General features: G+C 44.8%; 1 protein-coding gene and 2 long non-coding RNA genes across 4 annotated transcripts in view; 1 reads left to right on the top strand and 2 right to left on the bottom strand.

Annotated features, from left to right (window-relative positions):
- The window catches only part of LOC132592454 (uncharacterized), a 28,184-nt gene extending 22,281 nt beyond the window's left edge, over window positions 1-5,903 (bottom strand). Inside the window, exon 1 of the long non-coding RNA XR_009557935.2 lies at window positions 5,640-5,903. This is a non-coding gene — a long non-coding RNA (uncharacterized LOC132592454). The remainder of the gene's footprint in view (window positions 1-5,639) is intronic.
- Window positions 44-14,933, top strand: CCN5 (cellular communication network factor 5). 2 transcript variants are annotated; one of them, XM_035123993.3, is made up of 5 exons: window positions 44-181; window positions 4,808-5,024; window positions 7,569-7,820; window positions 10,201-10,403; window positions 14,405-14,933. In XM_035123993.3, the coding sequence occupies exons 1-5, from the start codon at window positions 134-136 to the stop codon at window positions 14,411-14,413; spliced, it is 729 nt and encodes a 242-aa protein (XP_034979884.3). In that variant the 5' UTR covers window positions 44-133; the 3' UTR covers window positions 14,414-14,933. The 2 variants fall into 2 exon arrangements, with proteins under 2 accessions (XP_034979884.3, XP_034979883.3); XM_035123992.3 differs by having other exon boundaries at window positions 14,366-14,933.
- Window positions 13,479-15,486, bottom strand: part of LOC148685143 (uncharacterized) — a 15,088-nt gene continuing 13,080 nt past the window's right edge. Inside the window, exon 2 of the long non-coding RNA XR_015950869.1 lies at window positions 13,479-14,530. This is a non-coding gene — a long non-coding RNA (uncharacterized LOC148685143). The remainder of the gene's footprint in view (window positions 14,531-15,486) is intronic.

Below are 15,486 nucleotides of genomic sequence, written 5' to 3'. Positions count from 1 at the left end.
TACTGGAGCCTAGGAGTGACATCAGAGCAGGGAAGAGTATAAACACTTGCAGGGCTTTACTCGCAGACTTTAAAAACTTCAGACACGCTGCTGTCTCCAAACTGCCTGGGGAGGGATGTGGTGAAGTGTCAGAATGAAACTCCAGCTTCTCTTGATCTCCTTCCTTTGTCTCCTTTCCAAGGTAAGGAAGCTGGGAATGTTTGTTTAGATAGCAAGGATCTTCCCCCCCTCCCCCACTTACAAAACAATTTATAATCAAGCAACTTCACTTTGGCAACTGGAATAATTAAAGGATGTCTTCAAACACTAATGTGTCTTTTTAGTGTGCATGCTTAAGTGTCACATCTGTGCAAACCATAGAGAATGTGCTATTGTGAATAAATGTTGAATGGCCAACTTTTATCCTTTAGCACCATTGTTCCCATATTTTAAATCCCCGTACTTGGATCTACTTCATTAATTGTGCCGGTACCAAAGTCATGTGCTTATGCTAGCTGAGGAGCCTGCATAGTAATCAATTAAATAGTTTCTTCTGCACACTCAGTTCTCTGTTTTACAACCTCAAGAGGCACAAAGCCAAGCAGCTGGCATTATTTTTCAATGTTGCTCAATTGTTGTCCAACTTTTGCTCTGGGAAATACTGAGAAGCACATGTACAGCTGATGCCTCCTGCAGGATTGCACAAGATGAACAACATAGTTCGTTTAACATGTACACACACACACACACACACACACCAGAGAACAATTTAATCACTTGAGAGTTTTCCAGTGGTTTTAGAATACAGTACTGCTTCACTTTCAGATTTTGGAAACACACCGTAAGTGCTGAGGTTGTTGCAGTTGCCTGTTTTTAAAAATATGTAAGGCATGGACTGGATACCTGTGTGAAAATACAACCAGGTGTTACTGAAGGACACAGCAACCCAGAAAAAAAGCCTAGGAGAGGTAAAATTAATCAGATCACAGCAGATTTTCAGCATATTTACATCCAAGAATAGCCTGTGGTGGAGAGCAGCAAGCCCATTAAAACAAATACTACACATCAACAGCTATAAGAAGCTGTGCATTCTATCCCAATGACATCAACCCCTGTTTGTTTCATGTTACAGGTAGGTAGGTAGCCGTGTTGGTCTGAGTCGAAGCAAAATAAAAAAATTCCTTCAGTAGCACCTTAAAGACCAACTAAAATTTTATTTTGGTATGAGCTTTCGTGTGCATGCACACTTCGTCAGATACACTGAAACAGAATCAACCAGACCCTTATTTATATTCAAAGGGTGGGGGTGGGTGGGGGGTGGGAATGGGTGGTGGGCTGATAGGAGTGGTGAACCTGTTGATGGCTGTTAACGACTGCTGATGACTGCAATTGGTCCTGCGGGGGGGGGGGGGGGAAGCAAGGCACAAAAGAAAGCTAGATCAGTGTTTCTCAACCAGTGTGCCTCCAGATGTTTTGGGACTACAACTCCCATCATTCCTGACCACTGGTCTTGCTAGCTAGGGATGATGGGAGTTGTAGTCCCAAAACATCTGGAGGCACACTGGTTGAGAAACACTGAGCTAGATCATATTAAAAGAAAGCTTGTTTCATATTATCAACAAACAACAAAAGAAACAACAAAATTATCAACAAAAGAAAGCTTGTTTCATATTATCCTAGGAAATATAAAGGCGTGGTTTGCTTTTCCTTACTGCACACTCTCGGTAAGACTTAATGCCAGGGGTAGCACAATTGATCAATTTTTAGATTATTCAAATAGCACTCCTGTGAGTGACTCTAGGTAGGTTTTGTTTCCAAATTCTGTGAGGGAGATGAAAGGGCATCATTTGATGAGTTACACTGCTAGAGATGCTGAACACATTAGCATCCCAATGACATTATTTTCTTTCGAATGCAAATAGATCCCCATAAAGAAGAAACACTGACAAAGAAGCTCACCTTGAGCAGATTCTTAAGAGGCAGCTTCTCTTATAATCTTTCACCCCTGTCTACTGAGTAGCGCAAGTGTGAATTACCATAGGCACTAGTCCCCTTTTCACTTCATCAGAAAAGGAGTGAGGCAGGCTGTATCCATACTAAACACATTGCTTTTTGGGGGGGTCTTGACTCACCACTTCCCTTCCCTGTTTGCTTTAAAGTGTCCACTGCCTCTCTTCTTACCTCAAGGCCTTACTCACCGGCAGTGTCAATGAGTTCATTTGCTCATTCATTATGTTTTTATCCCTTCCTTCCTTTGCTGAGCTCAGGGAAGTGGTTTGCCTCCTGTGAGGCAGACTAAGTTGAATGGAGATTTGAGCCCAGGTGTTCCTGAATCTAACCTGAGTTGGCTTTTTTCACCTTTCCTCCCCATTCCTTTCTCCTTCTGTGCCATGTCTTTTAGTTAGTTATCCATTAAATGATTGTATATAAGCCACTCCAGAGTCTTTTTGTCTGAAGAGCGGGGTGAAGTTGCTATGCATAAATAAAAATGCTTGCATGTGCTTGTTTGAGATGTAATGCTAGACCATGAATCATTATTTGTTTCCTCAGTGTTAAAGCAGAGAGGAATGAGGAGCAAAGCACGAGTGGCGTACGGCTCATCATGATGTGTGACTGTGGCTCTAGTAGGGTTGTCATATTTTGAAGAGCAGAAAAGAGGACACATTTGCCTGACTTCTACTTTTAACTTTTAACACTCATTTTACATACCCATGAAAAAGAGGGCGTGTCCTGGGAAAAGAGGACATATGGCTAGAGCAGGGGTTCCCAACAAAATTTTCTCAAGGACCCCTCATCGAGCCGCTATTGTGACAAGGACCCCCATTAATTCCTAATCCTAAAATTAAAAAGTGAGAGCCAAATTAAGAGTCTTTTTATATTTTATATTTATACGCTTTTTACAGTTACAACAGAGTACTCCATCAGTATACAGTTAGTTTTAATTTTCAGTTCTTAATGAGATGAGTTAAATCTGTCCTTTGAGTCCATTATTTCTGAAATATTAGGTTTGTTTACAAACACTACTGTTTTGCAAAGAGGCAGCGCACGCCAGGGAGGAGGGAGGGGAATGGAGAAGACAGGGTACCTGCAAATGAAGCCGACGCACGCAAAGCATCTTGGGGAGGTGAGCGTTAGTAGAATGCGCGCGCTGCCTCTTTGCAAAACAGTAGTGTTTGTAAAGCGCCACCTAACGGCATACAGCAGAACTACTGCCTCATCTAATTCTAGTTTTGCGCTAGACTCTGCTCATGCAGGAAGCGGCCAAAACAAAAAATCTGTTATCATACGAAATATATTTAATATATTTTTTATTCTAATAGCATCTTGCGGACCCCTCTGGCATAGCTCGCGGACCCCTGGGGGTCCCCGGACCACCTGTTGGGAACCACTGGGCTAGAGTACTACCGGGGTATCAGTGCCAACTGGTTGAATTTTATTTATATTCCCTTCACTACTTAAATAATTCAATGATTTAATGATTTGTCAAGATTGAAAAAGCACTGTCGCTAAATCAAGCGTGGTGTTTCCAAACTAACAGTGTTCTACAATGTCACATTTTCTACAAAAAAATTAACATCTCTGTGCAGAGCACAGATCTCAAGTGTAGATGATTTCTTGTGCCCATGTATTTTAGGAAGCTAGGAAGATGCAGAAAACTATTTGTTTATCTTTCTCCTCTCCTAATTGATGTAACAACTTTACAAAGGCACAGAATTGTCTAGCCTTTGTCATGAGTTATGCCAGAGGACACTCAATTGGATACTTGCAGGGCCATCTCAAGCACGTTGGGCGCCCTGGCGCCGTGGTGCGGAGATCGCTCCGGTGCCCCCGCCCCACTCCATTTCTTGTTGCGGCTGGTGGGCAGGCGCCCTGGCACCCCGCGCCACCCAGACTACCCCTAGAGCCGGCCCTGGATACTTGTTCAATGCTGCTTCTACAGAACAACTAGCTGATACTAAACAGAAACTTACGCAAACATCTAAGTATATCCACCCCATGTTAATGTGCTTAATTATTCAGTCAGTGGTCAGTAACCAAAACACAATAAAGCCAATGTCAAAATCAAAGTTGACCATCAATACAGAGGTGAGCTTAGTTCACGTGATTCTCCTGGTATTATTGTTTGTGAGAGCCCCTATCCTATTAACTGCTACATATCCTTAGCTTTGATTGATATTTGGTGGGGTTCAACTACTTAGAGGAGTCAGTCGCACAAAGAACAGTTCTTGCCAAATCAATAGTTAGGCCTCTGCCTGGAAGGTGGCCTGTTGTGCTCCTCAGCCGACCCCTGGAGAGGGATTATAAAGCAGAGTGTCTTGGTGAATTGTGCCCCAAAGTGTAGGGACATCAGAAGAGACCTGCTGGAGTAGGCCAAAGGGCCATTTAGCCAGCATGTTGCTCTCACTGTGGTGAGATACCTAGGGGAAGTCCACAAAGGAGATTCAAACTAAAAACTTCCTGACAGTAAGAGCTTTTTCGACAGTGGAGCGGTCTCCCTTGGGAGGCTGTGGACTCTCCTTCCTTGGAGGTTTTTAAGCAGAGGTTGGACGGCCATCTGTCATGGATGCTTTAGCTGAGATTCCTGCGTTGCACGGGGTTGGACTAGATGACCCATGGGGTCCCTTCTAACTCTTCAATTCTATGATTCTATGACATGCAAGACTTGAGCACAACAGCCCTCTCTCTACCTGTGATTCCCAGTAACTGGTATTCAGGGGAATGCTGCTAGTAGCCATGGTTTGTGTTCCCCAAAATGAAAGGCATTCAGTGTCACTATATCCTCGTTTCGCCATGTCCCTATATTCTCTCTCTCTCTCTCTCTCTCCAGGTGTATGCACAGCTTTGCCAGACTCCATGCTACTGCCCATGGATCCCTCCACGTTGCCCTCCTGGCTCCTCCTTAGTTCTGGACGGATGCGGCTGCTGCAACATATGTGCCCGCAGACTGGGAGAGCCCTGCAGCTATCTATATGTGTGCGACAGGAGCCAAGGACTTGTCTGCGATTACAGCACTGCCCTGATGGGGAGAGGAGGAACCTGCAATTGTGAGCTATTCCTTCTTGCCTCTCTTTGCAGGAGCCCCTCTGTCATTTAGCGGGATGGAACTGGTTCCCTCGAACTGGGCAAAGCCAGAAATGTCTAATGCATACGGAAAGAATGCCTAAAAAGCTTAGGAAAGCTGCAGGGTGCCCTTGAGACACAAGAGTCCAATAGCATGTTGCACTCCAAAATCTTTATTAGATCTGTGAGTCGGGGCCAAAGTACATATGGCTAGCCATCATTCATGAATATCTTGTGTTTTAAAAGTGTTAATCGTAACTGTGGGAATTACAGGGTAGCAGGGAGAGGAATTTGAACTGGGACTGCAACGCTGGGGTGGATTTTTCAATCTCACATATTATTCTTTTCAGTTAACATCCCTCTCTCAAGAAGTTTCTATTGGTCCTTTACGGCAAGACATGCAGGTGTTGTGTAGCTTTTAATCAGGAAAAGTTGTGTGGAAAGGGTTAAAACTTTGTTCCTCTGTGCCATGGTCCTGATCTAAATTCCAGATACCCTGCTGCTATTATACTCATACCTAATAATTATGAACAGCTGTAGCAAGACAGAAAGTGTTCCATATCCTGAGAAGTACTAGTAAAGAAGAATATTTCACTCACCAAATAGTTAAGTGTCATTGTGACATCAGCACTCGGTGAACCAATCTTCTCCCTTTGCCCTCACCTCTGTTGACATGCGTGAAAATCCTGAGTGTCGAATGGCACATTGGTCCGCGCTGGCGATTCCAAACATTCACACCCTTTGGTGGACATTTCAATAGAAAGGGATGATGATGCTCTCACAGGGCCATAAATCAGAGGCTGTGACGACAGTCCTGTAAGTTGGTACACAGTGCAGGCTTGGCTTTATGTCACGACTGTGTCTTCTCTATTCTTCCCCTGGAGCTCCCATGGCAGCAGGCAGGAATGCAAACAAAACTCAGCAAATACGCCCCGATTTCCTGTCCTACTTGGAGAGTTCAGGTCAGCTGACAGGGATGTGAGTTAAACAAATATCAGCCTTTTACAAAATAACAAGACCTAACTTGGAGCAAAATGACTTTCCCGTTTTTTAAAAGCTTTCTAGAAAGAGCAGGAGACCTGTGACCAACTCTTGGAAAGATAGGGATCCCACACTCTGAGGATGGAGTCGGGCTTAGCTTGGGTATTAGTCCATTGGGCAATCAAACAAAACAGGGATATCAGAAGCTGCCAGGTCAGAAACCATTTATCTAGCTAGCCTTGTATTTTCAGCCCTAGCAGGTGGCACTCCCAAGTTCTCAGGCAGAAGTCTTTCATATCATTCCTGATATCATTTTAACTAGAGATGCCAGAAATTGCATCTGGAACTCTCTGCATGGAAAGCAAAGTTCTGTCACTGAACTATAGACCTCCATCCTAGCAGGAAACAAGGCTGTGCTTGTCAGGGGATCCAAAAAATGTGGTCTGTGGACCTTCTTTTGAGCTTCATTTGGGTGGTTTGTTCCATATCAGCAATAAATATTCATATTGTTTAATTTTCCACCAAGACGATCTGCAATTTTCAAATGCTCCTGGGCAGGGGAAATTTGGGAACCACTGGTGTAGATAGTCCTGAGCTTCCACCCTTCCAAATGAGCTGTTTATTGGGCATCCATCCTGGTTTGTTTGCCATGAAATTAGATGATGCCGCATCAAAGCAAGTGTTGTCCCAGACTTTCCACTGACTTTCCCTGCCACTTCCCCTGTTGCAAACAATCAGATCTTTTGAGGAAGCAGATTTGTTGCGCAACAGCTCCAAATCAGCTTTAATCGTGCAACATGTATTTGCAGGTGTGTGGTTGAATCCCACCTGAAAATTGCGGCAGTCTGGATGTCTTTGATAGACCAGTGGTCTGACTCCATATAAGACAGATTTCTATGTAAATTGTTTTGGGCTGCCATGTTCATATGAGTGCAGGAGATTCTTCAAATAACCTGGTCTGAAATTGTTCAGATTTCACTTCCCATTCCAACTTTGGAATGTTGCCAATGGATTTCTTGGCTTCTGAGCTTCTCCATGGAAGACTGTGCCACAGTGGAAAATCCAGATGGAAGGCCAACACAAGGCCTGATTGTGTAACTGCTTTTCACTCCACCTTATATTGTATAGCCAACCTTCTGGTTTGTGGAGTTGCGTCTGTAGGAGAATCTCTGACACAAAAATGTTTCTCATAATCATTAGGAACAATGTACCTCTCACCTGTTCTTGCAGTGGAAGAAGATATATGAACTCATCAGTCTTATAACTAGCCTTTTGGCCCAAAATGTTGAGTTTTAAATAACCTTTTTAGTTTTTTGGCTTTTAGGCTTAAATGTACTGCGTTTCTGACCCTAATTCCTGATACATATGTAGGGAATTCAGTGGAGAAATTCCCTCTCCAAAAAACAACAACGCAGAGCCAATTTCAGTTTCAGAATGTGGAGGTACCATATTCCATTGCTGATCATATTATGTAGTAGCTCTGTTACAGACTGAATGCCTACATTTGATTTCCCATTCTTTCTGGCTACTCCGAATGTGGACTACAGATGAGGAGGACGACGACAGCTGCGAAGTGAATGGGAAGATCTATCGGGATGGGGAAGTGTTCCAGCCAAGCTGTAAGCTCCAGTGCCGCTGCTCAGGAGGAGGTTTCACATGTGTCCCCCTCTGCAGCGAGGATGTTCGCCTCCCCACTCCAGATTGCCCCCATCCAAGGCGTGTGGAGATCCCAGGAAAGTGCTGCCAGGAATGGATTTGTGAAAGTCAAGACAGGCAGATCTTGCCAGATACCATGGCAGGTAACACTCAACAGGTCCTGGCCCACCTTTTCGGTCATCACTTTGTTGTTGAAGTTATGGCTCAAACCAGCCTTGCATTTAAGCACTAGCCTGGTAGCCAGAGCTGAAAAGGTGTTGTTGTTGTTGTTTAGTCGTTTAGTCGTGTCCGACTCTTCGTGACCCCATGGACCATAGCACGTAAATGAGGGGGTTTGCAAGGGTGGCTACTTAGACATTGCCAAAAAAAGAGGAAAGGCATTGCCTAAAGGGAGGCTCTAGAGTTTCCTGGAATATGCATGCACTGATTTATATTGCAGGTTTAGAAGTAATTGCTGTAATTTAAACAAGCACAACACATCTCCCCATCGTGGGGAAGACTGTGGCCAGGTGACTTGTATGTACATGCACAGCCTGCTGTTCAGGTGCTGCTGGTCTAGGCCTTAAAAGCATTTGCTTCAGAGGTTGTGCAGCTTAGATCCTCAACTGGAGTTAGATGATTCAGTGCACATTGGCACTTGCTGGAACTGAAAGTTCACTGGACAAATCATGTGCAGATTCCTCCTTCGGAAGACCTTGCTAAGAATGGAACCAAGGAGCTATTTCAGAAATCCCTGGGTGGAATTCAACCTTGCACTTGGTGAACATTCTATCAGTGCAAGTATTGCAGTTTACCAGATGGAATAATCCCCCCTGTCCTCACCCCACACACTGTTCTGAGGCTTCTCCTGACACTGAAATCCCAAGCCAATTTCTGGGGGCACAAGAGGAGGAAAGGTGGGAAAGCTCCATAGAGCAAGAGGAAGCCTTTGTACTGGCAGGACTCATTAGGGGCAAGCGATCCCCTCTTCTTCGGATTCAGTTTCCTATAACTCTCTCCTCCACCTCTTCTGTGAAAAGGAAGCCTGAGAGAACTTGTTTTTTCTGGGGTGGGTGATTTCTGATGACGATTATAAAAAAAAACCTCACCATCTTCCTCCTTATGCTTGTTTCTTCCCCAAATGTAAATATTGTTGTGTTGCTGCTCTCAATAAGTTGAGCTATTGGCACAGCACAAGTTGAGCTTTAAAACTCTGAAACCAAAAAACAAAACAAAAACATTTGGGAAACATTGTAGAACTACTAATAAAGCAGAATGATATGTGGACAGTCCAATATAAATCCACCACAAATCTTTCTTCTTTGGCAATCACTCATAGCCGAGTAAGATTGTCTTCCATAAACACAGTTTTAAGAGTGGGTTTGTAAGTGCCTGTGGAGGCCAATTCTGAATCCACATGTCCTTCCACAGTGGGGACATAGATTTCCGGGTGGGAGTTGATCATGGTGAGGGATTGCCAAGCGTGCCTTTCTCTTAGCACATTTCTCCCTTTCATCCTGAGTTTGAGCGTCTTCAAAGCCCATGACACCTTTGGTAAAGGCTGTTCTCCAATTGGAGTGCTCGCAGGCCAGTGTTTCCCAATCGTTGGTGTTTATACTACAGTACATTTATTTAGATTTGCCTTGAGAGAGTCTTTAAACCTCTTTTGTTGACCACTGGCATTATGCTTTCCATTTTTAAGTTCGGAATAGAGTAGTTGTTTTGGAAGACGATAATCAGGCATCCACACAGCATGACCAGTCCAACAAATTTGATGTTGAAGAATCATTGCTTCGACACTGGTGATCTTTGCTTCTTCCAGTACACTGGCATCATAGCTGCCAAGTTTTCCCTTTTCTCACGAGGAAGCCTATTCAGCATAAGGGAAAATCCCTTAAAAAAAGGGATAACTTGGCAGCTATGACTGGCATTAGTGTACCACAATATGCTGTTATTGCATCCATGACATGTTACAGAATAAACCTAAAAACAGCAACAACAACCCACCCCCAGTCTGGAGGAGGTCCTAATTCACAAAAGCTTATGCCACAGCAATGATTATGATGATGATGATGATGGTAATAACAATAATAATTTTATTATTTATACCCTGCCCACCTGGCAGGCTGCCTCAGCCAAACCTGTGAGTTTTTCAAATCCCAAAAAATTCCCTCTCATTTTTGCTACAAAACTAAGAAGGCTATCCCTCTGAAGGTTGTTACCACAAAATTTATGTGTGTCCATTTTAATGAAGCTTATTTCTTTCTTTCTTTCTTTTAAAATAATTTTTATTAAAATTTTCAATTAAACAACATCAAATCACATTGAAATTATTCCCAATTACACTTTATCCAAATTAATTATACAATTCTAATTAAAAGAAACATTCCAATTATACCTAATTATATTGAATTTTTCCGACTCCCCATGCCTCAGATTCCAGAGCTTCCTGCTAATCACTACTGCCATTTGCTCTTAATAATTTCTCCCTTGTGATTCAGCCTCTGATTTTAATGAAGCCCCTTTCTTTCATTCCCTGCTCAGCACAAAGGCTCCCTGGGACAGCGTCGATATTGATCCCCTATGCATGTGAACAGTGGAGCACTGAGTGGTCCGCCTGCTCGGCCACCTGTGGCGTAGGGATCGCCACGCGAGTATCTAACCAGAATCAGTACTGCAGGCTCGAGACCCAAAGACGTTTATGCCTCCTCAGATCCTGCCAGGGTCTGACGGGAATAGCCAGCATGGTAAGTGATGGGTCTGTGGCAGAATACGAGAAATCTCCACCAGGGCTGAAGTTGCTTTTTTAAAGGAGGGAATCCCCACGACATGGCAGGCATATGTCAGGTGGCTAATGTGGTTACTGTCACAGAGAATTTCTTGCTTTGGAGACAGAGCAAATGAGGAAACAGAACTAAAGGGCAGGAAAAAGGGGCTGGTCAACAAGCAAGTGAGGGCGAGGACAAGGGAGGAGGTCCTTTGATGGGGGTGAAGGACATTTGTGAGTGTGAAGCCTGGCTTGAAGACCATGGCTTGCTGAGGGACACAATGGAGAAAGGTCTGTCTGTAAATGAGCAGCCCAGCAAGCCAGCTTTTTGGTATGTTGTTTAGTCGTTTAGTCGTGTCCGACTCTTCGTGACCCCATGGACCATAGCACGCCAGGCACTCCTGTCTTGCACTGCCTCCCGCAGTTTGGTCAAACTCATGTTCGTAGCTTCGAGAACACTGTCCAACCATCTCATCCTCTGTCGTCCCCTTCTCCTAGTGCCCGCAATCTTTCCCAACATCAGGGTCTTTTCCAAGGATTTTTGGTATAGCTGTGGGAAATACATATTTGTGAAGCAAGCCCAGATGGTAGCTTAATCTGGAGAGCATGAGACTCTTTATTTCTGGGTTGTGGGCTCAAACCCCAAGTTGGGCAAAAGGATTCCTGCATTGCAGGGGGGTTGTGATAGATGATTCCCATGGGCCCTTCCAATTCTACCATTCTAGGATTTTAAGGTCCACTCACAGGCTAAGCGCCTAGGGCACCCCTGTGTTGATTTCCCACCCTCTCCTTCTGTAACAGTCTCATTCCGTTTTCCCTATTACAGTGGCAGAACCAGGGGGGAGAGATAGAGAGAGAGGGGGAGGATTGCTGGGGAGGGAAGGCACAGAGGGAGGAAAGTTCATAGGCTTACCTTCCAAGTCCCGGACTGCAGAATCCGGGACCGGCAACCGTGTGACAATGGAAGTTGCATCGACGTAACTTCCGGTGTGGCTTTGCCCTTCTATGGGCACAAAAAATGGCCGCCGCCAGCTTCAAAAATCGCTTGTATGCATGTCAGGAAGTGCGTTGACGCAACTTCCGGTGTCGCTCCGCCCATCTTTGGGTACCAAAAATGGCCGCCACTGACACTGGAAGTCACGTCTATGCACTTCCGGACATGCGTAGATGCGACTTTTGAAGCCGGAGGTGGCCATTTTTTGTGCCCATAGAAGGGCAAATCGGAAAGAAAAAAAATGGCCGCCAGCAGGAGAAAATAATGGAGAAAAACGGGAGACGAAGTGATACAGGGGACCACTGGGAAAAGGTAAGTAAAAACGGGGGTTTCCCAGGGAAAACGGGGTACTTGGCAGCTATGTTCATAGGGTGTGTGTGACCTTATACTCACGTTAGATTCCCAAAACAGGAATAATGTTCATTTTAATACTTCTGCCCTAAACACATTCCCTCTGCAGGAAGTCCAGCTGGCTTTGATGAAGTTAAGTTTCAAGTCAGCATGCATAGCATTGCAGCCCTAAATCTTAATGCCCAAATCATTATTCAGTTATAATTTGCATATGAAAAGTGCCTTTCCTTCAAGTTAGCCACAAGTGTCCAGTGAAGAGGGGGCACTACTTGTCTGAGGGGGTTGCTTGCTCCTCTGTTACCACCTATGTACAATGTGGATTCCCTCACTCCCACAACTTTGGATGTTCCTGGTGGGGTTGAGCAAATGCACATTTTGTTGGCATCAGGACATAAAGCAGCTTTTCCCAGCCTGGTGTCCTCTGGGCATTTTGGACTACAAATCCCATCAACCGTAGTCAGGGCTGATGAGATTTGTAGTCCAAAACACCTAGAAACTTAGCTGCTAAGTATCCCGTTGTTTGCGGGAAACCCCTGGATTTTAATCCGTTTTCCGCTGTTCTCCCGAATGGCGAAAAATCCCAGAAATCCCCTGGATTTCCTACCTGCCAGGGAGCCTCCATTTTGGGTGCTGCTCCGCCCATGTGTGGGCACCGGAAATCGGGCAGAGCGGCACCGGACGTTGCTTCTACACATGCCTGGCGGCCATGCTGCCACCACCAAGATGGCCACTGGGCATGTGTAGAAGCGACTTCCGGTGCCGCTCTGCCCGATTTCCGGTGCCCACACATGGGCAGAGCGGTCCCGGAAGTTGCTTCTACGCAACTTCCGGTGTCGCGCCGCTGCTGATCCCACATTTTTCAGTGGGAGACTTGGCAGGTATGCCTGGAAATCGGGGGGAATCTGGCATAGAGTAAATTTAGCCAGACATTATGGAGGAGGTAGTTCTTTATAATATTGTTTTCTAGTGCAGGGCAGGAGACATTTTAATTTCCCCCCACCTGCCACAGGGCCCCCCAAATTCCTATGACTAGCCTTGTCACCCACCTCTACCTAAACTCTTCCTAAATTCTCCATGGACCACTTAGCTGTGTGCTAAAGGACCGAGCACCTTAAGAAAGACATTCTCTTTAAGTCCGATATAAATTGTTCCAGCAAAATCAATACTTGCAATTCGACTGCCAAGCTCTGTAAGTGGATGAATCCCCAAATAGCAACGGACCCTCTGTGACCCAAAATGTAGCAGCGTGATTTATTGACACAGCTGGAGCTAAATGAGCTACCTGGCTGGATTTAAACTGGCCTGTTTTTTGGGGGGGAAGGGGTGCTGCTTTCCTCCTTGATTGAGGAGGGGCTCCGGCTCCACCAGGAAAATTTCGTACTTTATAGCTTCCAAAGTGTGAAGTTTCAAGGGCTGCAATGAAGGTTACTTTGCAAGATCTGGGTGCGGCAGTTGATAGTGCACTTTCTGGGGAATAAAACATTCATACTGATTTCCACACATCAAAAATATGTGTAGTGGCCAGTGTGGTGGGACAGAGCTGAAAGAGCGCCTTCTGAACACCAGTGTCGCTACAACTTACCTGGACGGGGCTGGTGTAGGTCAGGGTGCTGGCAAGCTTGGGGTTTTGAAGAAACACTGGTGGGAGCACCAGAGTGGTGCCAGGAGCTGGGATCAGGGGTAGGGCGGCAATAAATCACACAGCTTCAGTGAAATTAACTCTTTATTCAAGGAAACAAGGTCGACTTAGGAGGCAAGGCCTAGCACAACAACTTGTCCCAGTAGATCTTGCCCTAATGAGGCAGCTGTGGGGATGGAAGGTTGCCGACCTTCCCACAGTTGCCTAAGTCTTTTCCTGCCCCCTGGGTCCTTCCCAAGCAATCTGAGACTTCAGTTTTGTGCCTGTCTTCTTGTAAGTTGGTTTTGGCATTTTCTGTTCCTGTAAAGTTGATTCAGTTTGGATCGGCCCAGGCTGAAATGTGTTCATAGTGTCAGCTGTGAAAAACAAACCCAAATGGGGTTTGGGAAGAAAAAAATGTTTGATTTAAAGCCAAGGTCAAACTACATGTAACATTAAGCACATTTCTGTGAAAAGTGTGCTCAGTACCGCCACTTAAGTCATTGATCAGTCCAGGCAACAGATTTTTTACCTGAACGTGGCAAACATATCCTAAGTACATCAGAACCAGATGCATGAAAATAAACTCCAAAGAAAATCATACCCAAACTAGACATTATGCAGAAGACGACATTATTATTATTATTTTATTAGAGAGTCTGCCAATTTGAACAAAAGAATAGCAGTCACAATGAGCATCTCAACCCGTTCATATCTCACCATCTGTCTGGTCAAAAGGGCCCACCTTTCTTCTGTAAGGGAATAGATACAGAGACCCAGAAAAGCAGTTCTGGGAGGGATAATGTGATCAGGTGAACAACGGGAGGGGAAAATATTAAGCACCCCCTTCTCCCCCATTAAAACTGACAGCCTCCGAGGGCTGCTTCTCAATTAAAAAGAAACCCGGAGATTGGTGAGCTTTTCTCCCATCCTCTCTTGACATCTAGTTTGGCCCTCTCATTCAGCTGTGCTTTTTCAGAATATGTTGGAAATTCCACTGAGTGCGTTGCCTCCACAGAGAGGATGAGGAAGCCGCTTGTAAACCAGCCCGCTCCATTCAGAAGTTGATATACTGGCCTCATCCTAGCAGCAGGATCGTCACAAGTCCAAGATGCTCTCATTTCTTTGGTGATGAGATAACTGCCTAGAAACAGGGAGAAGAAATGACCGTCTTTAGCTGGGAGAGAGGAAGAAAGCTAAAGTGCAGCTCCTCATCGCAGCCGACATCTGTCTTCTCCCTTGATTCCCCTGCAATTATGCTAGACGATGTTATCGTTCAGCGAGGAAAACCAGACCATATGTTTTAATACTGTACAATACTGATGTGTTTAATGCCAGCTTGTGGCTACTATTATAAATCCATCCATTGGAAAAAATGATGCTTTGCAGCTGCAGTAATCTAAGGAACCATGTCTTGTTATTCTTTCTCTGTGTTATCATTTCACTGGAGAATAGTTATGGGGGAGCTGGGGGCGGGAAGGGGGAAAGCATCCACCATTGTTCAAACCAGGCTGTTGTTGTTAGAAATAAAAGAATCAATGCAATAATGAACTGGCTGAGGATGAATTGACCAGGGGTTGTTCAAGGAACTCGCAGTGAAATCTAATGTTTCGTGGCAAGCCCCAGGCAACATACAGCAGAAAATAGACCTTATTTGGTATACAAGAAAGGGAAGAACAGCAGTAGAAGAGAAACAGAGCATCTGTAGTAAAGTTCAAGGCATTCTTTGATGCCCTGTTCTGCTTGTGTAAACATGAATAGGGAGAGTGGCGCTGATGCTCTGAAGGACTGCTTCCTTTTGCTACAACCATCAACAGTTTTCCAAAGGTGGAAGGTCTATTTGACATTGCCGAAGGGTATTTATCATGCCTGTGACACCATTCATACTTTGCACTCAGAACAGCCTTTCGTCTTTATTGCTCCTAATTTATGGATTGGATACTAAAGAACTCGCAATATGCTCAAGGAAACTACCCAAGGAAAATCCCCAGCTGTGCAAAAGCCAATGTTCTAGTAATATTCTAGCAACCCGGCTGATGTGTTGTGGACTAACAGAGACTTCAAAGGTGCTCCCATGCACTATTTACTGCAGAAATGGAG

Source organism: Zootoca vivipara, chromosome 7 (assembly GCF_965207765.1).
Source record: "Zootoca vivipara chromosome 7, rZooViv2.hap1.1, whole genome shotgun sequence".
Taxonomy (NCBI): Eukaryota; Metazoa; Chordata; class Lepidosauria; order Squamata; family Lacertidae; genus Zootoca; species Zootoca vivipara.
Note: the sequence above shows the minus strand (reverse complement) of the source record. Positions and strands in the feature narration are given on the sequence as shown.